Below are 25388 nucleotides of genomic sequence, written 5' to 3' on the forward strand. Positions count from 1 at the left end.
TCGTAGCAGTTCTTTTTTTTCTTTAAATTTTTGATTCTAATTTGTTTTATATGAGAGCAGAATGCATTACAATTCATATTACATATGTAGAGCACATTTTTTTCATTTCTCTGCTTGTATACAAAGTATATTCACAACATTTGTGTCTTTTTCATACATGTACTTAGGGTAGTGATGTCCATCTCATTCCACCATCTTTTTTTATCCCCTTGCCCCCTCATTCCTCTCCTTCCCCTTTGCCCTATCTATAGTTTGTTTAATCTTCCCATGCTCCTCCTCCCAACCCCACTATGAATTAGCCTCCTTATATCAGAGAAAACATTCAACATTTGGTTTATGGGGATTGGCTAACATCACTTAGCATTATATTCTCCAACTCCATCCATTTACCTGCAATTGCCATGATTTTATTCTCTTTTATTGCTGTGTAATATTCCTTTGTGTATATATACCACATTTTCTTTTTCCATTCATCTACTGAAGGGCAACTAGGTTGGTTCACACTTTAGCTATTGTGAATTGTGCTGCAATAAACATTGATGTGGCTGTGTCCTTGTAGTATACTGTTTTAAAATCCTTTGGGTATAGACTGAGGAGTGGGATAGCTGGGTCAAATGGTGGTTCCATTACCAGTTTTCCAAGAAATTTCCATACTGCTTTCCATATTGGCTGCACCAATTTTCATTTCATTCACACCAGCAATGTATGAGTATGCCTTTTCCCCCATATCCTCACCAACACTTATTGTTATTTGTAGTTTTTTTAATTGATTTTTTAAAAATACCTGACAGCAGAATGCATTACAATTCTGATTACATATATAGAGCACAGTTTTTTATATCTTTGTATATAAAGTATGTTCACACCAATTCATGTCTTTATACATGTACTTTGCTTTTTTTGCATTACAATTCTTATTATTCATATATACCACAATTTTTCATATCTCTGTTTGTATATAAAATAGTTGACACCCAATTCATGTTCTTAATAGCTGCCATTCTGACTGGAGTGAGATGAAATCTTAAGAGTAGTTCTGATTTGCATTTCTCTAATTGCTAGAGATGTGAACATTTTCTCATATATTTGTTGATTGATTGTATATCACCTTCTGAGAAGTGTCTGTTCAGGTCTGTGGCTCATTTATTGATTGGATTATTTGAGGGTTTTTTTTTTTTTTTTTTAGTTTAGCTTTTTGAGTTCTTTATATGCCCTAGAGATTAGTACTGTATCTGATGTGTAAGTGGTAAAACTTTGCTCCCAAGCTGTAGGTTCTCTATTCACTTCACTGTTTCTTTTGCTGAGAAGAAGCTTTTAAGTTTGAATCCATTCCATTTATTAATTCTGGATTTTAATTCTTTCCTACAGGAGTCTTGTTAAGGAAGTAGGGGCCTCATCTAATATAATGGAGACTTAGGCCTACTTTTTCTTCTATTAGACACAGGGTCTCTGGTTTAATGCCTAGGTTCTTGATATACTTTGAGTTCAGTTTTGTGCATGGTGAGAGATAGGGGGTTTAATTTCATTTTGTTGCAAAAGAATTTCCAGTTTTCCTAGCACCATTTATTGAATAGGCTATCTTTCCTCTAATACATGCTTTTGGTGCCTTTGTCTAATATAAGATAACTGTAATTATGTGAGTTAGTCTCTATGTTCTCTATTCTGTACCATTGGTGTACCAGTCTATTTTGGTGCCAACACCATGCTGTTTTTGTTACTATTGCTCCATAGTATAGCTTAAGGTCTGATATAGTTTAAATGAGAGTTTCCTGACTGCTTTTTCTACTTCTGTGAGGAATGTCATTGGGATTTTGATTGGAATTGCATTAAATCTGTATAATGCTTTTGGTAGTATGGTCATTTTGACAATATTAGTTCTGCCTATCCAGGAACAAGGAAGATCTTTCCATCTTCTAAGGTCTCTTTTAATTTCTTTATTTAGCATTCTGTAGTTTTTGTTGTAGAGGTCTTTCACCTCTTTTGTTAGGTTGATTCCCAAGGTCTTTTTTGTTTTTTGAGGCTATTGTAAATGGGGTAATTTTCCTCATTTCCTTCTCAGAGGATTTGTCACTGATATACAGAGATGCCTTTGATTTTGGGTGTTGATTTTGTATCCTGCTACTTTGCTGAATTCATTTACTAGTTCTAGAAGTTTTCTGGTGAAACTTTTTGGGTCTTCTAGGAATAGAATCAGATCATCCATAGGCAAACAGTGCTAATTTGAGTTCTTCTTTTCCTATGTGTATCCATTTCATTTCTTTTGTCTAATTGCTCTTGGTCAGGAGTTCTTAACAGTTCTTGATTCTCTGTGGATAGGAACAAAATTCCCTCAGACCTTTCTTCAAATAGGAATCAACTGTATCAAAGATTTAACAAGCCTTCTTAAGTATGTAACATTCAGCAGCATTTAGCATGGTTCATCACTTCCTCCTCCATTTTCTCCAGGTGACTTCTACAAAATCACTCTCTCCTCTTCTTGAATCTTCTCCTACCTTGTTGGCTACTCCTTCTCAGTCCTGTTAGTAGATTTGTTCCCAAATCCCCATCCTCTAAAGTCTGAAGAGCTCTAGAGGTCAGTCTTCAGATTGCTTATATCTTCAACCTATCTCAGGTTTGATTCTGTTTTCCTTTTATATGTTAGTATGCAATACTTCAGAATATAATGTTGACAACCTTGAAAATATATTCAGTATATGGCCATTTTTCACTAATTTTACCATTTGAACCAATTCCATAATCTCTTACAATAATTATTCAAAATCCACTTTAAATTATATTTCTGCCTCCACTCTTGACCTTCTATTCACTACAGAATATTCTACTAAAATAAAACACTAGTCAGATCATGTTACTTCTCAGCTCAGTACTTACCAACCACTTGCCACTCCAAAGTAAAAGTCCAAATCCTAACAATTATCTTGGGCCTATATGGTCTGACCATTGCTGTTTCTGTTCTTGCCTCTTAGAACTTTCCCTTTCTCCTAAACTCACTCTAGCACACTAGTTCCCATGATTGTCCTTAAACATGTCAAGCATGTTCCCATTTCAAGGTCTTTTATTTGCTTTCTCACCAAATGCATGCATTACTTGTTTCCAAACTTCTTGTTCAAATATCATCAAATGTTAAAAGCCCTTCCCTGATCAGCTTCTATAAAATAAGGCATATGGCCCTCAGCCCGCACCATCGCCACCAACACTTGGCTTTCGCTAGTCCTCTGATTTTAGCCCTCTGGTTATTTTTTTTCCATAGTAGTTACCACTACCTGGCATATTGTCTTTACATTTGTTTATCATGCGACTGAGTGTCCCCTCCACTAGGACGTGATCTCCCCAAGGGCAGACTTTTACCTTGTCACTATTAAGTTGTTAATAGTGAAGTAGTCTGCAGTAAGTAAAAACAAAGCTGGCATGTCTGGAGCAGCAGAGACCAGGTAGAAGACGAGTCCTGGCTGAGCTTCAGTCCCTATTGTTCCTTGTGCTCAGATGTGTTCTTGCTCTCTGGCAGCTTATCAACCCTCCCATGGAGTCTACAGACCTTTGTCTTTAAGTAGCATGGGGGTGGGGGGTTCTGAATCTAGCAAGATTCTAACAAATATACCAAGGTCATTTATCTAGAAGGAGCTACAGGGAGGCCAAGAACCCAGGTCTTTGAAATTTAGTCTCGCATCATCCTGCAGTTTCTACTATTCAAAGTTATTATCTGATTAAAGGGCCCAAAGATGTATGTGCCCAAAACTACCTGAAACAAGATCACAGAAGGTGTCAAGGATGAATGATGTTCTTCTAGAGCTTGCTAAATATCTGCTTTTCTCCTTCCAGAGAGATTCAATCAATTCCCCTATAAATATATATTTTCAAGATCTGGAAAGGAAAAACCAATACATTATCTTTGGGTGTCCCATTATTGATTATCTCATAAAGATATTAAAGACAGTTTTTCAAAAAATTAACTGCAAAAGTGACTGAAGACTGATTTAGTAGACTAGTTCATTTACTGCATAGAAACTGGACTTGCTTTACGTTTTTAATGTACTTTCACTTTTCCTTAAGATATGAACTTATTCTCTTGAAACTGAACTTTCTTTTATTAGTTAAGTCATTTGTGTATGTCTGGTAAATTATTACCAAATTTTTGTTAGATTGCATACAGTAAATTGAAATATACATTTGGTATACTATGGGGGAAAAAGTGACTGGGGAAGCTCTACATTAGGCTTGAGAGGAATGTTAGAGGCAACTCCATCTGCCCAGAGAAATTATATGATCTAGACAGAATAACTTGTTAGTGACATGCTAGAACTAGAATTCTTGTATCCCAAGTCTTTTAGACCTTCAAGTACAGGCTTCTTTTACTACACAAGATACCTTTCTTCTTTGTCCTTTCACCCTCATCCTGTTCTCTGAGATTATAGCCACATATAGTCTATTAATAATCTAATGCTATTTAGTTGTCTACACAGAGTGTGGTGATACATTCTAAATGAACTCAGGATGACTGAAAACCACAAGATGGAAGGCAACCTCACAGCAGCTGTCAATTAAACATAAATCAATACAAACTTGGCAATTTATAGGCTCACCAATGTGAAAGAATAATAACTTTAGAATATACCACAAAGGCTGGTTTAAGGCTTGTCACAAACAGATTTTTTGTACTTCTATTTTAGAAGAAAAAATTGATTATTATCTTAGAGCTAAATTCTACTTTGTACAATCTGCCAAGAACTCTAGGGAAATGTATAAATTGTTTAGAAAAATTGAAAAATGCTAAAGACTTCTTAATTCTTGATACTTTGGGGGGGAGAGGTTAATGGTATAAGAACAAGGAAAAATTATAATAAAAATTAAGAAAAATAAAATAAGGGAAATATATAATTAACAAATGTATTTCGTGTATATATAGATATATGTGGGTAGGTATAAAGACAGACAGACAGATTCACACATGCAAATCCTAGGATATAACAAATCAAAATTTCTCCAAATCTGTGAGATCTACTTGTTCAGATTTCCAGTAAGGGAATGTACTGCCTTCAACTACATGTCTTTTCTTGAATAACCCCACTTACTTTGAATTCATGGGAGAGAAAACCTAATTAGCCCAGCCTAGAACATACCACACCCACTGATCAGAGCAGGGAATGGTATTCCCTGCAATAGAGAAAAGTATCTCCTCAAAAAAAAAAGTGGAGATTCACTTGCCAAAATCAGAGAAGATGCATGCTTGAAAGGGAAAAATACAGGTGTCTCCTACAGTTCCCTAGACTTACCCTTTCATCTTCTCTCCCACACTATCCTAATGTGTTGGGAAACAATGAGGCATAGGCAACGGGACTTGGACTGGGATTTAGAGACTCAGATTAGATTTTCAGCTCTCTATAACCTGGGGAAAATCATGTAATCTTTTTGAGGTTTTAGTTTTCTTATCTGTAAAACTAATGTGTTTAAAATATTATTGCAAAGATTTCTTTGTGCTTCAGAAGAATTTATCATGCAAACTTGGGTGCTGTCCATGGTTCTGCCAATTCACAGTAAAATTGTGATAACTGTAATTCAACGACTTTAGAGTTTATCCTGGTTAAACTGTAAAACTCTGAAGGCAGGGACTTAAGTGGCCACTCCTTTGGGGATGACCAGGTGCCCCAGCAGATATCTTGGCCCAGGAATTAGAAGAGGTAATGTAATGCTTATTTTAGTCGGATTGTTTTTTCTTTTCTTTTTTTTCACTGTGAGCAGAAGACCTGACAAGAAAAACAGAGGAGGAAAGGTTTATTGTGGCTCATGGTTTCAGAGGTCTCTAGGCTGACAGTGAGGCAGAACCTCACAGCAGAAAGGCAGGGTGGAGGAAAGCAGCTCAGGACATGGCATCAGAAAACAGACAGAAACCTCCACTCACCAGGGAAAAAATATAAATCCCAAAAGCAGGCCCCCGTGACCTACCCGCTCAAGACACATCTTACCTACCTACAGTTACCACCCGATTAAACCATATCAGTGGATCAATCCACTGATTAGGTTCCAACTCTTATAATCAAATCATTTTACCTCTGAACATTCTTGCATTGTCTCTCACATGAGTTTTTGAGGAGCATCACATATCCAAACCAAAATAATGCTCATTTGGGCTTTTTTCTGTGTCTGGTATTCATTTAACCTCTCCAGTTAATAACACCACCGTTTCCCTTATGTCAATCATCCTCCATAAGTCCATGTGAATCAGATAAAGAAGATCTCTTCCCCACTTCTCTGTCCTCTCATTCCCCTAACTGCTACTTTGGAATCTTTATATAGTTCTATACAAGAGTCCAAACGGGGCTGACCAAATACTCTTTTAACTCTAAAAATGTCAGTATATATGTCTTTAAAACAAGGACATTCTCTTATATAGTCATAGATAAACTATCAAAAATAAGAAATTAATATTTCTACAACACCCTCATGTAATCTACAGATTGTATTCATATTTTATCTGTTGTCTCAATGATATTCTTACATAGTTGCCTCATTCTGATGATTGTTCTGTAAAGAGACAAATCATTATGAGTTCTTTTTCTTAAAACTCTGGAGCTGCCCTGATTTAAAGTGAATATCCTTGTTTTGACATGAATAAATCTCAAATGAGAACTATAAGAAAGTAAAAAGAAAATGTTTAGAAAAAAAAAGACTAAAATCAAGGTCAAGAAGGCAAATGATTTTTGTCTGAGTCACTGTTGCCCAAGTACTTCCTGCTTTTCAGCTTCCCCCGTTGCTATTTCCTACATAAAATTTCCATGTTTTTTTAACAGTGATATTCATCATTTAAAGGGGAGTTAGTCATTGGCAAAAAAGAGTCATTTGTAAATGAGGTGCTAGTTGATGAAACTTGGATGAATGAAAACTGAAAGAAACACAAAATACCTCAGAGAAAAAAATATTTAGAGCACATAGATGTTGTAAGATGAAAAAGATCTTGGAGATGATCCAGCCCTGTCAGTGTATCCGCAGATGCAGTACATGAGATGCCTTTAGATGGTATGCTGGTAAATCATTAGATGAGATCACTTGATGAAGAAATCACCTCATTTTCAATTTTCTTTTGGGATTTCTTTTATTATATTAAAGGCAACAACTCAGCTTATGTGGGCTTTAGAACCTTTCTATTACATATTTTAATGAAGAGAGCAGGCCTGCAGCTCAGAGCCTTCAATAGGCAATAGTCTCTTTGTAACACTTAATGTTTTTTTTTTATTATTTTCACGATGACTTTGAATAATGGCACTGATTTCTAACTTACAGCAATGATATTAGATTCTTTTAAAATACATTCCTTGGAGAAAAATAAAGAGTGTTTAAAGAAAATCTTAGGTAAATAATATAAGTGGTACATATATGTTTATGTAAAATATTGAAGTGAACAAACACTGAACTAACCCAAATGAACTTCACACTTAAGTTTAAAACTGATGCAAGCAATTTGCATGAATATGGTGTGAAAAATGCAAAAATGGTCTAAAGATAAGACCCAGCTCTATCCTCTGTAGTTAATATAGTTAATTCCTCTGAACAGACAGGTTTGCATAAACTCAAAGTGATGAAGTTGCAGAGTTAAAGATGGCAAGTGTCAATGACACATCTCTTAGGAAACTCTGTTTACATTTGCACACCTAACCTACAACATTGCCAAAAGCAGGGCATTTCCTCCTTGTTTCCTCCCATGTGACAGAACTTGAGGATTTCCCACCATTTGTAGAGATTTTCAGCACATTTTTCTGTTTGTGACCAAAGAGAGTATAATCTTGTAAGAATGCAATAAATTTGTACATAATGTTGCATACATTTTAGTTTAAGTAATGATAATAAATAACAATTCAGCAAGTTCTTGATTAATTCAGATGTTATCAATAATCTGTGCACCTAGTATGCATTTACTCTGGAGTCAGTATGTGAGAATTATAACCATTAATGCATAAAGCTTTGGTTGAGCTTAACAAACATTTATTAAATACCACAATATGTTCCGGAAACTTTGATGTACTGTGGAAAGATAAAAAAGACACAGTCTCTCCTTTAAAGGCATTCACCATTTTTAGAAATCAAATAAGCCATACTATATTTATAAAATTTGTCATAGCTCATAAAACAGTCTCACTTTGAATTACTTAATTCTTACAGAAATGTTGTTTTGTAAGATATTATTATCCCCACTTACAGACAAGGAAGCTAAAGCTTGGTCAAATTAGATGACTTGCCCAAGGTTATAAATATCAATTTTAGGGCTGGGACTGTGGCTCAGCGGTAGAGCACTTGCCTAGCATGGGCGAGACCCGGGTTCGATCCTCAGCACCACATAAAAATAAGGGCATTGTGTTGTGTCCATCTACACCTAAAAATGAATATTAAAAAAATGTTAATAAATAAATAAATAAATATCAATTTTAAATAATACTTAACCTAGGAATCCTGCAATACCAGCCATCCAAGACTATTCTGTTAGATTTCTGCTTCTGACTCTAATAAATTAACATGTGGCCAATTAGTGCTCCTGCTGAGAATAAACTGAAAAGCTAGAAAATACAGTAATAAAAATCTGTTTGAAGACTTTAGATCTATTTGAACTTGTTAGAAAATTTCCAGCATTTGAGAGTACATAACCACAGAGAAGAGGGAACTTTCAAAATGTGGCCCACCAAAATGAGAAATGTTACAGAAAATATCAGTGAATCCAAAAGTTGATTCTTTTGGAGGAAAAAAAAACAACAAAATCCCATAAACTCCCAGCCTGAGTGATAAAAGAGAAAAAAATAAAAAGAAAACACAAGTTACCAATATCAAGAGTAAATAAGAAAGCCTCACTGAATAGCTAAAGGATAATAAGGATATAGGGTATTTTATGAACAACTTTATGCCGCAAGTTTGCCAATTTAGATAAAATAGACAAATTCATTGGAAGATATGACTAATCAAAGCAGATCCAAGAAGAAACAGAAAATTCAAGCAGCTTAATATCAATGGAAGAAACTAAATCCATAGTCAACAACTTCTGACAAAGAAACCAGACCCAAATGGCTTCTCTGGTGAATAACACCCAGAATTTAAGGGAATAATATCAGTCCTACACACAGTTTCGTTTTTTTTGGAAAATAGAGAAGGAAGAAATGCCAAATCATTTGATGAAGCCAGTATTACTCTACTTCCAAAATGAGACAGACTCATCATAGGAAATAGAATTATAAAACATTAACCTTCAAGTTCTAAATGTAAACTCTAACACAATTAAGTTTGGATTAAATTTGCATTTTATTTTTGATGTAGTTGTATTATGACCTACGGGTTTTATCATCCTGGGAATGCGGGTTGGTCTATCAGTCAGGACCTAATCAATAGAGAGAAATCACACAGTAATTTAAAGAGGAAAGTTTGACATAAAGAATTACTAATTCCAATAGAGTAGTAATGACAAAACTATGAAGACATTGCTAAAGAATACACCAGCTCTGAGAAGAGTGCCTAGTAATGGATAAACTTAGAAGGATTTCTCTTCAAGGCTAATATTCAGACCTAATTAGAGAAGTTGTGGTTGTAGATGAGGAAAAACCTCACTGAGTTGTACAGGCAAGAAGTGGTTTACTGGGAAAGCAAGAAGCACACTTCTGAAGCTCACACAGGCCAAAGCTGGCAGGTAGGTGGGCATTCAAGAGAGTCAGGCATCAGCAGTCCAGTCACTAGGTGGAGGAAGAACAAGACCTAGGGCATGAATTGTCTGTACTGGGAAGGCCAGATGAAATGTCTTCTCTGGCCAGAGCAGGGGATGAGAGGAGAGGAAATGCCTTCTTCAAACGTGAAATAAAGATATTTCCAGACAAAGTACATTCATTACCATGAGTTTGTCCTGTAGGAAATATTAAAAGGAACTTTTCAGGAAAAAGAACCATGGTTCCATGTAGAAATGAAGAATGAAAAAAAGAATTACTTGCATCAGAAAAGGTAAATATGTAAGTAAATGCTATATTTGTGTTGTACATTTGAAAGTACCAGTACCACCAGTACTAGTACTAATTCTATATTGTGGGTTTCAGATTTATGTAAAATTAAAATGCATGAAGACATAAACACTAAAAGGAAATTGAGTTAATATGTTCTGAGTTCCTAATGCTATTTGGGAAGTATTAATTTATATTAGACACTAATAATTAAGAAATGAATGCAATAATCCCCAGTACAACCACTAGGGGAATAAAGAAATGTATAACCAACAAATTGATGAGGATAATAAAGGAGGCGAGTAATGGGATGGAGAGCGTAAAACAGGTGAGACAGATAAGTTGATATAAATTCAAATATATGAGCAATTGCATTAAACATAAATGAATTATAAATTAAATACCCAAATGGAAAAACTAAGATTTTCATTCTGAAAAATAAAATAAAAAACAACTATTTCTTGTTTTCAAGACACACACTTTAAGTAACAACACAGAAATTTTAAAAGGTATATATCATGTAAACACTAATAAAAATAAAAGTGGTATAAATAAATGAATATTAAGACCAGTGTGGTGGCACATCCTTATAATCCAAATAGATCAGGGGACAGAAGCAGGAGAATTGCAAGTTCAAAACTATATTCTGCAACTGAGCAAGGCCGTAAGCAACTTAGCAAGACCCTGTCTCAAAATAAAAAAATAAAAAGGGCTGGGGATGTGGCTCAGTGGTTAAGCACCACTGGGTTCAATCCTCAGTACCAAAAATAAATAAATAAATATTAGACAAAAAAGACTTTTAGACAGGAAGCATATCTATAGATTAAGAATAATATGATATCCATATGAAGAAAAAGTATAAGATAAATTTAGAACAAACCCAGAAAGTGAAATAATAAAGTTTCTAGAATAAAACATATCATAACTTCATGGCTTTGGGGAAACAAGTATTTCTTATGAAGAACCTGAAATTCTCCAAAACTTAAAGGAAATTTAAATAAATGAAACAGTGTTAAAATGTTTAAATTCATAAAATCTGAAGAAATCATTAGGAGAGTGAAATGACAAGCAAAAGTGAGAATAGATTTGAAAGACATATATCCAGCAAAGGGTTCATATCATATTGAGAAAAGATTAAGATGGACTAATGGAAATGTGAGAAGACACTTAACAGACTCTTAACCAAAGAAGAGACACCTAAATGCCTGTTAAGTATGTTAAAAGATGCTCAATTTCATGAGTTTTTTGAGAAATGGACATTAAACCACAATGAAACACCATCACATACTCTCCAAAATGGCCAAAATTAATTTTTAAAAAATCAAATAATACAATCTTAGACCAGGTTCTCTAGAAAATTTGCTTTCCACACTGTAAAATGTGTTCATAGGAAGTTTGGGGAAGACTATTGTTGGGAAAACATTTATAGATGTGAGGAAAGCAGGATTGGACACGGGGAACAATCCTGCAATAGAAGCCTCAGTCACTCTTGCAGGGAGCATTTGAGTTGTGACAGTAATTATTTCCACCCACCATGACGACATTCATCATTCCCACCACTGTCACCACTGTCACTGCCACCATTCCCACCACTGTCCAATCGGTACCATCACCACCACCACCACAAATGAGTCACTGTGAGTAGAGGCCAGAAGTAGAGGCATGACCTTGGGTATGGAATCATTCTCTGCCTGAGGCTGATTTACACAGAGGATGTCAGTGGCAAGCTGCTGGCCACCAACACTACCAGAAGTTATGTGAATGAGTACCTCAGTCCCAAAGCAGGGGCTAGGTGAAGTATCATAGAACAGCCTGCAAATATCAAATACTGAGAGGAATGGGGTGCAACTGAACTGTCACTACAGGTGGGAGGGCAGCTTGGTACAATCACTTTGGAAAACTATCTGGAAGTTTCTAGTAAAGTTGAACATATGCCCTGTGACCCAGCACGTCACAGTATATAACTTATAATTCCACATATATCCAACACATATGTATGTGTACCAAAAGGCAGGTATAAGAATATGGCAGGACTATTTATCATAGTCAACAACTGGAAACAACTCATATGTCTGTCACCAGTATACAGATAAACAAATTTTGGCATATTCACATAATGAAAACTACTGCTGTCCAAAACAGCATGGATAAATTTCATGAACAGTGAATGAAAAAAAAGTCAGACGCAAAAGAGTCTGCATGATTTACTTTTTATAAATCTCAAAGATAAGCAAAAGATGTCAGTAGTAGGTAGAATAATAAATGTGTACCTAGAGTCATTCTGGTGATGTGGAAATCTGACCCCAACTTAAGCTAAGATAAAACATTCACAGCCCATTTCCTCAGGTTTCTGTTTACATTTAATCAGAGGAAGTAAGAAGTGATAAAAGAAAGGAAGGGAGGAAGGGATTGAGAGAAGAAGGGAGGGGAAAAGGATGTGTACACAGAAAACATTTCATTTTTTAGTCTTTCACATGATTGTTTCTTTACTTCTCCCAAAAATACTATGTAGGTACTACTATTCTCATTTTACATTTAAAAAAAATTGTAAGCTATAAGGGAAGCATAAAATACAAACCTGTCCCATATTTTATAATTGCAGATAAGTGAATTAGGAAGGGGAAGCCTGACATACACATGAAACACCAAAAGAAGAGTAGAAGAAATGATGTGATATTGTGTGCAAAACAATTACTGGAGCACAAATGCTGTAATTTAGAGAAGAGACGTAGTTAGAGAAAATTTTGGAGGGATGGACTTGAAAGATTTAGTTAGGGGAAAGAGTCGACTAGTTCACTACTCAATATTCATTTTCTATTTCTTATTCAGTAAGATAGAATAAACAAACACCCTGATTTTATTTGGGGGAAGGAATCTGCATATTGGCTCCATTTTCCAGCCACCTTTACAGCTAGGTATAACCAGGGAGCTGTATGCTGTCTGGTTAATTATAAGCAGAAGTACTATATGGGGCCTCCAGGAAATATTCCAGAAGGTAGCAGAATCACTTAAGCAGTGCAAATGGTTTGCCTTTTCCCTCTTCTTCTTTCCTATTTTCTGGCATATGGACATGATGTCTGTGTACCATCGGCCGCTTTGGGCCAAGAGGCTGCTTCCTTAGATGGCTGAGCTAGAGAAGAAGAAGGAACCGGGAATGCTGACAGGGAGATTCCACACAGACTCCAGGCTATCTCTGAACTTCTTAAGGCAAAAATAGATCCTTATGCATTCCATGATATTCAGATGATGCTCATGCTAGCTAATTTAGGGAACAAAAGGACTTTCTATCCAGGTATTGAAGAATAGTATAGAACAATGGTGTGGTGAACGAACCAGTTCATCAGACTCATTTGTTAAGTTTTCAGAAATATCTGTAAATTGGTTTTTAAACATTTCCATTTTAAGAAATAAAATCAAAACACAAAACAAAATAAATTATAGTTAAAACGAAGGTAATAACAACTTAAACTCACTGCTCCATGATTATTTTGGATGCAGTAAATATTTTCATTTCCTTGAGTTTGTTTGTATATTATCTGTATGACAGAAATACTACATAATAGTATATTACTATAAGTCTCTTTCTGACTCCACCTTCACTGATGTCACATTGGTAATCTGAAATTGACCATAATGGAAATAATTTGCTATGGTATTTGGCAGAGATTACATATCAGGGTTGTTTTTCTGTTGTTGTTTTGTTTTTGTCTTTTTTTTTTCTCCAGAGAGTTTGTCAGTAAACATTTAGCAGAGCACTACTAAGTAAGGTCAATGCTATTAGCTGTGGTATTATTTACAGCAAAGTACTAGAAAACCAAACAGCCATTGCTAGGGAGCTTGTTAAATAAACCATGGGTATATCCATACAGCATGGGATTCTGCTACAGTGCAAAGAAAACAGGAAGAATTCTTTATAATCATGTCTAGAGGAGTGTTAAGGAGAAAAAGGAATGAGGAAGATTTCTGCATTGTGGTAGTGTGTGAGCACCAGGATGTGTTGTTCAGTGATAAAAGCGAGGCACAGAACAGGGTTTGTAAATGTCACCTTTGTGCAGTAAAGGGAGGGTGGAATATAGATTTTTAAAAATCGTCTATCTATTTTTAAAACAAAGCAAATAGAAGGATAAACCAAACACTAATTGATCCTTGACTTGTTACCTATGGTGGGAGGGAAAAGAGAAAAAGAAGAGAAGGGATGATGATTTCAGGGAGAATTCTCTGATTATGCTGTTTTTAAGTTTTGACTGAACTATGTAAATATTTTATCTAATAAAAAATATTAAGTTTCTTAAGCCAACTTCTGAAAATTGAAAACAAATGGGAAAAAATCCTAACTCTATGTCAAATTGATGGAATAACCACAATAGAGAAAATAATTGTCAAATCATTTTTTAAACAGTCATTTGATCATATGTCCCAATGGTATAAACCCTGGAGCCATTAAAGCACAGAGATATCTTAAGCTGAGTCTTATTTTTTAAGGTAATATGGTCCTATTTTTTAAAAACTATTATGTGTATATTATAGGAAAAGTGTACTTGGATTAATGCCTTTAAGAACAAAGATTTTTAAAGTGAAGAGAAAAGAAATAGAAGAATAATAATTTTAAATTCAATCAAAATCCTAAAACCTTACATTTTATTTGTTTCATTCACATTAGAACGGCTGTTATTTTTTATTATATAATTTTAAAAAGAAATAACAAATTTGGCAAGAATGTGGAGAAAATGGAACCTATGAATATCACTGGTAAGAATAATGGTCCATGGGCTGAGGATGTGGCTCAAGCGGTAGCGCGCTCGCCTGGCATGCGTGCGGCCCGGGTTCAATCCTCAGCACCACATACCAACTAAGATGTTGTGTCCGCCAAGAACTAAAAAATAAATATTAAAAAAAAAATTCTCTCTGTCTCTCTCTCTCTCTCCTCTCTCACTCTCTTTAAAAAAAAAAAAAAGAAAGAAAAAAAAAGAATAGTGGTCCAAGCACAGTTGCCCAACTTCTGTAAAAAACCAGTGTGGCAGTTCCTCAAAAAATGAAACAAAGAATGACCATGTGCTCCGATAATTACACTTCTACGTATATACTCCAGAGAATTTGAAGCAGCAACTCAACTAGATATTTGTACACTTCCATTCACAGCATCATAATTCATCACAGCCAAACAGTGGAAACAATCTAAGTGGCTATCAGTGAATGAATGGTTAAACAAAATGTGTGCCCATGGGCTGGGGATGTGGCTCAAGCGGTTGCACGCTCACTGGCATGTGTGCAGCCCGGGTTCGATCCTCAGTACCACATACAAAAACAAAAAGATGTTGTGTCCGCCGAAAACTGAAAAATAAATATTGAAAATTTCTCTCTCTCTCTCTCTCTCTCTCTCTCTCTCTCTCTCTCTCTCTTTAAAAAAAAAATGTGTGCTCACACACACAAGCATTATTCAGCTTTAAAATGGAAATTCTCGTACCTGCTTTAATATGGATGAACCTTAACAACATCAAGTTAAGTGAAACAAGCCAATCATAAAATGAAAAATACTCATAGATACAGAAAGTAGAATTATGGTTGCTGGAAACTGGAGTTGGGGGCTTGACAGTGGGGAATAACAGTGTCCTGGTGTTTAATGGGCATAGAGTTTCAGTCTGAGAAGATAAAGTTCTGGAGACAGAGGGTGTTGATGGTTGCAGAGCAGTATGAAAATACATAATTTCATTAAGTGGTACACTTAAAAATGATTATGTGGGCTGGGGTTGTGGCTCAGCGGTAGAGAGTTCGCCTAGCATGTGCGAGGCACTGGGTTGGATCCTCAGCATCACATAATAATAAATAAATTAAATAAAGGTATTGTGTCCAACTACAACTAAAAAATAAATATTTTTTTAAAAATGATTATGTGTATTATGCCACAATAAAAGATGAATTGGAAATAACAACATGAACTTGCTTTTCTCTCTCTTATGATTAAAGGCCCATTTTTTAACTCTGTCATCTGAAAAGGCCTAGAAGCAATGACAACAACTTCCCTATCACCAAGACTGTAGCTTTAAATACTATTCTCCACACACACACCAAAACACACACACACACACACACACACACACACACACACACACAAAACCAACCAACCAACCAAACAAACAAACAAACAAAAAAACCCTGAACTTTTTGAAGAAATAAATGCCTGATTTTGATTCCAGGGCAAGAAATATACAAAATAGTTTTGGGGAAATCTTGCTGAGCCAAAAAAGCAAAGATACTATTGGAGACAAATGATTGTCAAAAAGATACAGAAGCCAAAGTGAAGGGGCTTTTGTTGGCCAAACATGGGATGATTTGAGCATGTGCCTGGAACATATAAATCCATCCAAAACTCATGAAAACAAAACCCTCAGCAGTCCCCATTGGAAGCTGCTAGGGTACCAATTCACTGTTGAGAAAACCAATAAGGAGAAACAATTAGGCACATATCCTGCTTTTTCTGTATAAGCTCTACCTCTGGGTAACCAAATAGTTGATTCCAGTGAATGTATTCAGAAAGAATGAAAGAACTTGAATTCGTAAAATGAAATGGTCTTAAACAACCATCACCTACAGATGCTAAAATCATAGTTAAAAGGTCAATGATGTGGGGCTGGGGATGTGGCTCAAGCGGTAGCGCGCTTGCCTGGCATGCCTGCGGCCCGGGTTCGATCCTCAGCAACACATACAAACAAAGATGTTGTATCCGCCAAAAACTAAAAAAAAAAAAAAAAATTCTCTCTCTCAAAAAAAAAAGTCAATGATACATTTATCACAGGTTAATCAGGCTGACAACATCAGAATCCACTTGTTCAATCTTAGCACTGCCAAACCTTCAGATCTAAATATCAGCTAATTGTAGGGGATAGAGAAATTAATTGCCACCATGAAGAAACAATTAGCCAAATTTAGAATGTGGCAAATTTGTAAGATAAATAACCCATCATCTTTAACAAATATATGAGACAAGAAAGATTAGTTATAGAATATAAAGAGACTTAAAAATTAAGAACCGAAAATAATATACAGACTTATCTAGATCCTGGTATCCATGTGGTTGCCCTTGGTGGTTCTGTTTACAACTTGCCCTGTGGCCTTTGTGGTTGATATCTGCAGCTATGGAGATGTATTCTGTCCTGTCAGTCTGCTTGGTTAGGGCCCAGAGATGTTTACCAAATCCTCAGCCTCACCCCTGCTACTACCCGTAACAAATATGCAAGTGACTACAAAGATTCAGTTCTCATGGGACACCCCCAGCACCAGGGTGACCCTGAGAAGGCTCAACTTACCCTGTCGTGACCATCCTGAGGCTCTGTTTTAGTCAACTTTTTCACTGCTGTGACTAAATGACCCGATCAACACAATTGTAGAGGAGGAAAAGTTTATTTAAGAGCTCACGGTTTCAGAGGGCTCAGTCCATCATGGTGGAAGAGTATGGCAGAGGGAAGCAATTCACATGATAATCAGAAGGCAGAGAGAGAGAGTCTCCACTCTCCAGATACAAAATATATATTTCATAGCCATGTCCCCAATAAACCACTTCCTCCAGCCACATCCCACCTGCCTCCAGTTACCACATAGTTAATCCCATCAAGGATTGATCCACTGATTAGGTAAAGGCTATAACCCATTCATTTCTCCTCCAAATCTTCTTACATTGTCTCACACGTGAGCTTTTGGGGGACACCTCACATCCAAACCACAACTTTGGGAAATGAAATCTCAGAGCTTCTCTCTGCCTGACCACTCTCCCCTGCCACATTCACATTAATGTGGGTGCACTCCAGATTCAGAAGGGCTAGTTGTAGAGGCAGCCTCCTATGTAGGAAGGGGGAGCAGAGCTGCCATCCTCTTTTTCTCTAATGTCCAAACACTTCCCGGACAAGACCTAAAGAGCAAGAAGATAGACCACCTTCTTCTCCTTCCCTTTCTTCTTTCCACCAAGGCCTTGAGAACCCAGTGGTGAGTTTTTCTTCTCATTTCCCTGTGCCTTAACCACCTGCTGTGCAGGCCCACACCTGTTCTAAAAGGAGGGGTGTTTTTCCTACACTGCAGGAGAATGCTATGAGCTGGATCTTCTAGGCTGGGCTTTTGATATTCTAATAGAAAGACTAGAAAACAGTCTGGCTTCCAATAGTAGTATTTCCTGCCTGCTGTATGATCCTATATATTAGCAGAAGTGGAATGTTACCACATTTTTAAAATTCTTTCTGTAACAAATCCTAATCTCCCACACACACAAATACCTTGGCGTGGCAGGGCAAACAGCATGTGTTCAGAAAAGCAAAAGAAAAACACACATTAATAATTTTCAAATGACCACTCTTATACACATTTAAGTATAATTATAGTGGGCATATTTTTGTTTTATATTTTCAAGACTACAAGTAGTAAGTGACTACATCCTCATGGCAAAAACCACCCTGGCCACTGTTTTATAATTTACTTTTGTCATTTCAAAACAGTCTTTGCCATTTTCCAGTGTAATTCAATTTCCCATTGTAATTCCCACTTAATTCAATATTCTACTAAAATATGCTTTTCATTCCCTGATTGGTGTTCCATTGTCCAATGTACTTTTGCACATTTAATCTTTAGCCAGTCTACTTTGTGAGATAGTTGTTTCCAACTGACTGGGGATGAACAGACTTTGTACACATTTTGGGGTACTCTGGGGGACATAAATGTCTAGAGGTGAAATGGTTGAGTTAAAAGAATACACATGGTTCTGGTAAAAGATGTTACAAATTACCTAAAGATCCTCAGAAAAGTCATAGTATTTTCTAGTTCCATGAGCATTGTTCTCACCACTCCCCATCATACAAGGCAGGAAGCTGAGAAGATGGAGGAGACTCTGGTCCCCCGTGACCTTCTCCACCGCCACATTATGAGACAAAGCAACCAACCATGTCTGCTTTATGAAGGAGACTATAACCAGCAGACTACTTCAAGAGATGCTCAGAAGCTGATGCTTCACTTTTTCTAAATTTTGCTTCTGAATATCTTTTTCATTTATATCTCAATTGATATATAAGGCCAAACTGTCACATGATGGTTTAAACTTGTCAGATAAAGTCAAAGTCTCATTTCTTTAATAACTAACTGGAGAGTCCATGAGTCAACATGTAAAAAAGAAAAAAAAAAGGTGGTTGTAGAGGGGGGCCAATAAAGGAAAATACCAGAATTACTTAAATGTTAGAAGAAGAAGATGATGATGATGATGAGCAAAATGTAATCAATAAAAATCAGCCACAGGAAGGAATTCAAAAGACTTACAGGAAAAAAAAAAAGAAAAGAGTTGTTAACATTTGTTGGAAGAAAAAAGAAATCCTAGCAATTTTTTCTACTTGGCTTCAAGTTCTCATCCTAGCAGAATGAACTCTTTCTTCCAGGAATTGGTGGCCAAATTCTCTCTAGATGGAGCTTACAAGTGCTTCTAACTCTCCTGCAATCTGGGATCGTGTGTGTCCATGATTCTCACAAGCCAAGAAAGTTAAAAAGAATAGGAATCAGCAGTAGGGGTCTCCAACTTTCCCTTTCCCCAAAGAAATACTTCATACATTGCTTGTCTTAGGCAGAGAAATCCCACAGAATTAGGTACCAGCAACAGTGACAAAGGATTCAGGAGTTCAACTACTACTCCATAAAATGTATTCAGTGTCTACTCGAGTGTGGCATATTAGAACACCAAAGTGTCTCCAAAATATGAACAGACCTTGCATAAAACATGTAATTCAAGAGAAATTTTCCTACTGCAATTCTGTATTTGTTCCTCATGAAAAAGGTGCTGGCTAAAAGCAGAAATTCTAGAAATATCTCATAGTTCAATCCTGATCCTCTTAGGAACAGAACTTAGATCTATTTGCTTAACCTTTCTGTGTCTCAGTTTACTCATCTGTAAGATGAAGATGATGACACACAATATCTCATTTGATTCTTCTAATAGTGCCAGAAGGTAACAACACTCCCTACTTCAGTAAGTTGTTGCACTGACCAAGTGAATTAATGTGTGTAAAGTGTTCAGAACAGTGCTGGCACATGCATGCTTTGTGTTTGCTTATTAATTTTTATACTATCAGTTAAATTGGGGTTACTATGTAGCAACTGTATAAACAGTGTAAAATTTACTTGGCTCTGGGAGATTTTTATTAGTTCAAAATGTATGTAGTTAATGGGACTTCATTAATCTACACTGCATTATTTTAAACTTGCATAATGTAAATGAGTATGCACTATATAGGCTTTAAGTGCAATGGGTAATATTCAATTTCTTGTACTTTTAAACAGCAATTATTATTGATGAATATGTAAGGGCTCTGGTGGGTCAGATGACAGGCAGGCTTCAAGGCATGGGGAATATGAAGATGCCTGTCCAGGTTGACCCCATGAGAAACCAGTGATAATACTGTGTGCCAGGCACTACTCTATGGCTTTCAGATGTATTATCATATTCAATTCTTACTATAGCCCTACAAAGTAATGGTTATCAGAGCCCCATTTTACAGATGAAAAGACTGAGGCAAAAAACCTTAAGCAACTTGTCCAAGGTCACCCAGCTGGTAAGTGGTGGCATGGTATTTAAACTTAAGTATATTACCCAAAGAACTCAAGTGTAATTGTTTTATCACAATTCAGAAAGTTGTGAAGTATGCCAAGTTCCTCTTAGGTTCTTCTATTTTTTTCTCCCTTCAGGGCTTATTTATTTTGTAAATACAGCCCTACCAGCAGCTATTATGGGCATGGGTATTCTTAAAGCAGACAATTTGAAAATACAGAAAGATAGAAAGAGAAAAACTTCAAACATAATATTTTCACCCAAAGATGACCATTGTTTAAATTTGGGTGTATTTCCTTAATCTTTTCCTAAGCACATGGTTTTAAGTTTATTTTACATATGTGATAAAATTATATACACAATTTTAAATCTTTCTTTTCTCTCCTATCTCATGATATTAAAAACTTCATAAAGTTCCTTTAAATAGACTTCATAATCTGCTGCATGGCAGTTCCAGAATATAGTTATCATTTCTCTCATGTTGGATGTTGGAGTTTTTCCAGTTTTTCTTTTTTTCCCCCACAGTGGAATGAATCTTTGTCTCCTTTTTTGATAGTTCTCCTTTTCTGACAGTCTTCAGATCCCCCTGGCCATCCAAGAATCCTGATAAAACACTATCCTTCCTGCAGTCAAAGTTTACTTTCTAGAAGGGAGCTTATCAAACTCATTCATACTAAAGTATACATGGTTGATAAAGCTTATCTTCTTTTTAATCCTGCTTTTATCAATCTAAGACAAGGGAATGAAGCTTGAATTATTGGGTTATAGTCATCAGATAATGTAGTGAAAGATCTCTTCCCAACCCCCAACTAGAGAGTAGACTCCACATTGGCAAAAAGTTACAGGGCTCACCTTAATTTCAGTAAAGTTTATGAGAAGGCAGTTGAAAACTGAGGAAGTGGTAATGTGCTAAAAGAGATGAAAAGAATTTAAGTGAGAGTTTAAAAAAATGGGTAGAAGAATGAAAGATTTAGAAATTTCACTTAGCAGCACAAAGTATATTTGGCATCACTAACCTAATTTCTCCAGCTCTTGGGTTTGCCTTTCTAGCGTGTTTGGCCTTAAGAGATGGGCCTGCCCACCTTCCTAGAACAGTTGGACGGGTTCTCAGCCCTAATTACCAAGCGCCGCTGAGGAGCAAGTCACCAGGAGCACAAAGTAGAGTTGTGACAGGGATCATCATCTGCAGGTGCAGGGAACACTTCCAAGTCTGTGTCCACAAGCAAATACTGTTGAAGCCTCGCCTCTTTAAGTCTCAAAATTCAAAGTAATAATCTCTGCGGGGGGATTAGCGGCCCTGTGTGAAAGTTCCGGAAGCCTTGTTCTACTGCCAGTGCTCGCTCGCTCTTTCCTTTGCTCGCCCAGAGCCTTCAGGTTTTCGAGACGTCTGCCAAATCACATCCTGCATGGAAATCAAGAGCGACTCAAGGCATAACCAGTGTCCCCCAACTCAAAGCCTCTCCTAACTCTCAAGGGCAGCGCGTCCTCCCAGTGCCAGCAATGGGAAGGCTGGTGTGGAAGAAAAAAAGAGAGAGAGAGAAAGAGAGAGAGAGAAAGAGAGGGAGGGCGGGGCAGTGACTCCGCCCCCTCTGGATAAGGGGCCAAACGAACCCTAAATTCCAAGACCTAACACGAGGGGGGGGGGGGACGAGCGATAGCCACTCTAGCTGAAGGCCATGGGGCAGACCAGGTTCCTGGAGAAGCACCCCCAGTTCCAGCCGGTGCGCTGGGCGCCTTCCCACGCCTGCTCTGCGGGACCCCAGGCGCCCCACGCACGCACCCACCCGCCTCCCTGGGCCCGCCGCTCCTCCCTCCTTCTTCACTGGTTGGCCGGGTCGCTGCAGAGAGCAGCGGCAGCGGGAGGAGCCGGGCGCGCCCGCCACGCAAAACCACCGCTCTAGCTGGGTGGCGAGCAGGCTGCGCGATCCCAGGTGGCAGCGGTGACAGTGACAGCGGCAGCGGCAGTAGTCTGTGCGCTTCCTCTCCCAGGAGCACTCGCATCCCGCCTCCGCCGCGCCTCTGAGCTGCCGGCGATCCCGGGAGCCCCGGCCCACGCGCCCACGGCCGAGCCCCGCGCACAATAGCGGCGGTCGCAGCTGCGGCTCCAAACCTGGACACCAGCCATGGGGAAGACGGCGAGGAAGGGATATGACTACAAGCGCTTCCTGAAGAATAACTGGTTGCTGCTCTCCACGGTGGCCGCGGTGGTGCTAGGTGAGAGCGCGGCGGGTGGGCGATGCGCGCACCCTCACGCGTGCCCAGAGCCCAGGCCGCGTGCGGCGTGTGCGAGTGCAAGGGTGGGCATGGCCCGGGCACAGACTCTGCCGGGGCCACCCGCTCCCCTTGGACCTTGGCCTTGGACTCTGGCCTTGGACCCCAGACCGCCGTTTTCCCCCAAGCGCGCAATTTATGCATGCCAAGAATAAAGCTACTCGGGGGACTCCGTTTTGGGTTGCTTTACCCAAAATGATCAAAGGGGATTTAAAGGTGCGAAGGGAAGCAAGTAGCTCTGTTTTCTGCCCCTTTGAAAGCAAGCGTGGCTTAATTTTTTTTTTTCCATCCTATCTGCCCCACCCCCCGCTTTTTTCCTCCCTGAACATTGTTATCCCTCCAGTTACCGGAACAGATTACAGTTCTTTGTAGGAGTAGAAGAGACACCTTAGCCTGGGGGCTGGCCTAGCCTCCAGGGGAGATTAGGAGTGTTGCCGCCCCTCACCCTGGGCGGTGCACGGAAAGGTACCTTCCAAGGGAGTGAGCGCCTGCTTTCTGCACCGGAGCTCTGTAGAATTGCCAGATGCATGCCTGAATTCAGGGGCGTGCAGTTGTGGCCCACGGGAGATCACAGGGGAAAAGACAGAACTCGCATAGCCCAGTCTTCCTGTGCTACCTTGCTCTCCACGTTTTCTAATAAAAATAATGTTAAGCCAGTTTTACTTGTTTTTAAGCATTTAAACTAGGGTGTATTTAAGTGATTCACTCCGGACAGATCACTGGACTAGGTTGTTGTCAGAGCTCGGAGGTATGGGTTATTCGTATTTTAGATACTTAATTTCTGCCAAGGTCGTCTCTTTTCTCATTTGGGCCCAGGGATACCCTTCTTTGAGCTTGCACAGGTGGAGAAATCCAGTCAGGTGAGGGCTGGTGCACCCTCTGGAGAAAGTGGATTCCTTGACAGGCTCCACCCTCTGCTTGGAAACCTGCTACCTTTAATAGAAAGGCAGGTGGGGTGGGGCAGCCTGTCTCCTTTCTAACCTCGTGCACCTTCCTCTCGGTCTGCTGCTTCTAAATCTGAGTGTTTGGTGCTGCCTGCCGCCTTCCAAAATCCTCCCCATCAAAAAAAACGAGACAGCAACAACAGAGAAAAACCTCTGGATGTTAATGGGATACTTGGGGTCAGACAGGCTCCTCCTGAACCTTGTGCAAAGGAAAGTCATGTTTCTGGTAAATAAATAATATCCTGGAATTGCCTTAGCAGAGAACATCTGTGGGAGGAAAGAAGACAAGTGTTGACTTCTTACCTCTAGAAATTGCCAAGTGACTTTGGGCATTTTTAGAGACAGGTTTGTCCTGCCCTACCACATGTAAATAGCAATTCTATAAAGAACAATTTGATTCGATTTCCCTTTGGCCAAATAGAAGAGATGGCCATGTTTGTTTTCCTAGTAAATAATTGGAATTATTAAATGCCTTTATAAAGACTTTAGGGATAACCCTAGTCAGTGTCTCCCTCCCAGTCCCAGTGCAAGTGCAGTGTAATGCTGCCTTTTCAGCCCTGAGCTCTCCAGACACTCATTTGTTAACCAAGTGGTCACCACAGCCACTCACTAGATGCCAGTTTGAAAGATTTTGAGTAGTTGTTCCCTGACCTTTGGATCCAGTTGCATATCTTCAGTGTCAAGAGTGATTTCGTGTCCATTTGCAGGTGTCTTTTGGTATCAGGTGGACCTTTCTCCATAAAGACAATTCACCATTTAAAAATTGTACGTGCCTGGCTAAAGTATGGTTGGACATTTGCTTCTCTAGACTGCAACCCTGGAAAGTCCCTCCACAAGTTTCTGCTTCTGACCTGAGAAGTCTCAAGTTTAAACCATCCCCACCCAAGCACTTCCTGGGTTCCTCCTCTTTTCCTTCTTTTTGGAATGTCCTGGGCCTGAGTGAAAAATCATACCTCTTTTTGTGTGATTAATACCAGCTCACTTGCTTAACAAGCAGTGAAATTCTAGCCACTTGACAACAGTGGCACTGAGTATCCATTAGCCCTTTGCTAGGTTATGATACTAAGAGTTTATAACTGCCTTAATTGATTCAGAAGAATCACAGAACTCTTCTGCAACCGCCTTTTCTGGACTTTTCTTCTTAAAAAAGAAAAAAACCCTCAAATTTATTAACTACCCTGTTGAAATATCATCTTATTACAGTCATTGAAATGTTTGGTTCTTGCTGTATATAGATCAGCAGCCCTGACTTTATAAAATATTTCAATTATTGAAATAAAGGGCAAAGACTCTTTATGAGGCTGTTTAGAGTCTAGTTTTCCAAGATACCACATATAAGAGGAAATGCAATTAAAGATCATCTTATTAAATGAGAAATTAACTCTTTTCATGGACAAGAAGATGCTATGAACTAAACATTTCTCAAATTCGTATTCACAAAGTGAAGGAATTAAATAGTAAGGTAACCACCTTTATTAATTTCTGTGAAATCCTACAGGATCCTGAAAATAATATCTTGGATTTTCACATGAAAAGCCTTTCCTAAAATGCCATGAGGATCATTTCCATTGCTTCTATTATAATTCTTATAGGCTTTTCCCTGCTTCTCTAGTAAAAGAGAATCAGCACAGAGCTTGGAGCTAG

The 25388-nt window shown here is 38.1% G+C and overlaps 1 protein-coding gene and 1 long non-coding RNA gene across 3 annotated transcripts in view; one reads left to right on the top strand and one right to left on the bottom strand.

Annotated features, from left to right (window-relative positions):
• LOC120889805 (uncharacterized) overlaps positions 1 to 22215 on the bottom strand; it is a 97819-nt gene extending 75604 nt beyond the window's left edge. Inside the window, exon 1 of the long non-coding RNA XR_013438113.1 lies at positions 21651 to 22215. This is a non-coding gene — a long non-coding RNA (uncharacterized LOC120889805). The remainder of the gene's footprint in view (positions 1 to 21650) is intronic.
• Positions 22216 to 22412: 197 nt separating this feature from the next.
• Positions 22413 to 25388, top strand: part of Slc1a1 (solute carrier family 1 member 1) — a 77285-nt gene continuing 74309 nt past the window's right edge. Inside the window, exon 1 of one of the 2 annotated variants that reach the window (XM_078047599.1) lies at positions 22413 to 22743. In XM_078047599.1, the coding sequence (XP_077903725.1) occupies positions 22653 to 22743 (91 nt within the window). In that variant the 5' untranslated portion in view covers positions 22413 to 22652. The remainder of the gene's footprint in view (positions 22744 to 25388) is intronic. The other variant, XM_005324068.5, reaches the window with a different exon arrangement.

The sequence above is a fragment of the Ictidomys tridecemlineatus genome, chromosome 4, assembly GCF_052094955.1.
Source record: "Ictidomys tridecemlineatus isolate mIctTri1 chromosome 4, mIctTri1.hap1, whole genome shotgun sequence".
In the NCBI taxonomy this organism is placed as follows: Eukaryota; Metazoa; Chordata; class Mammalia; order Rodentia; family Sciuridae; genus Ictidomys; species Ictidomys tridecemlineatus.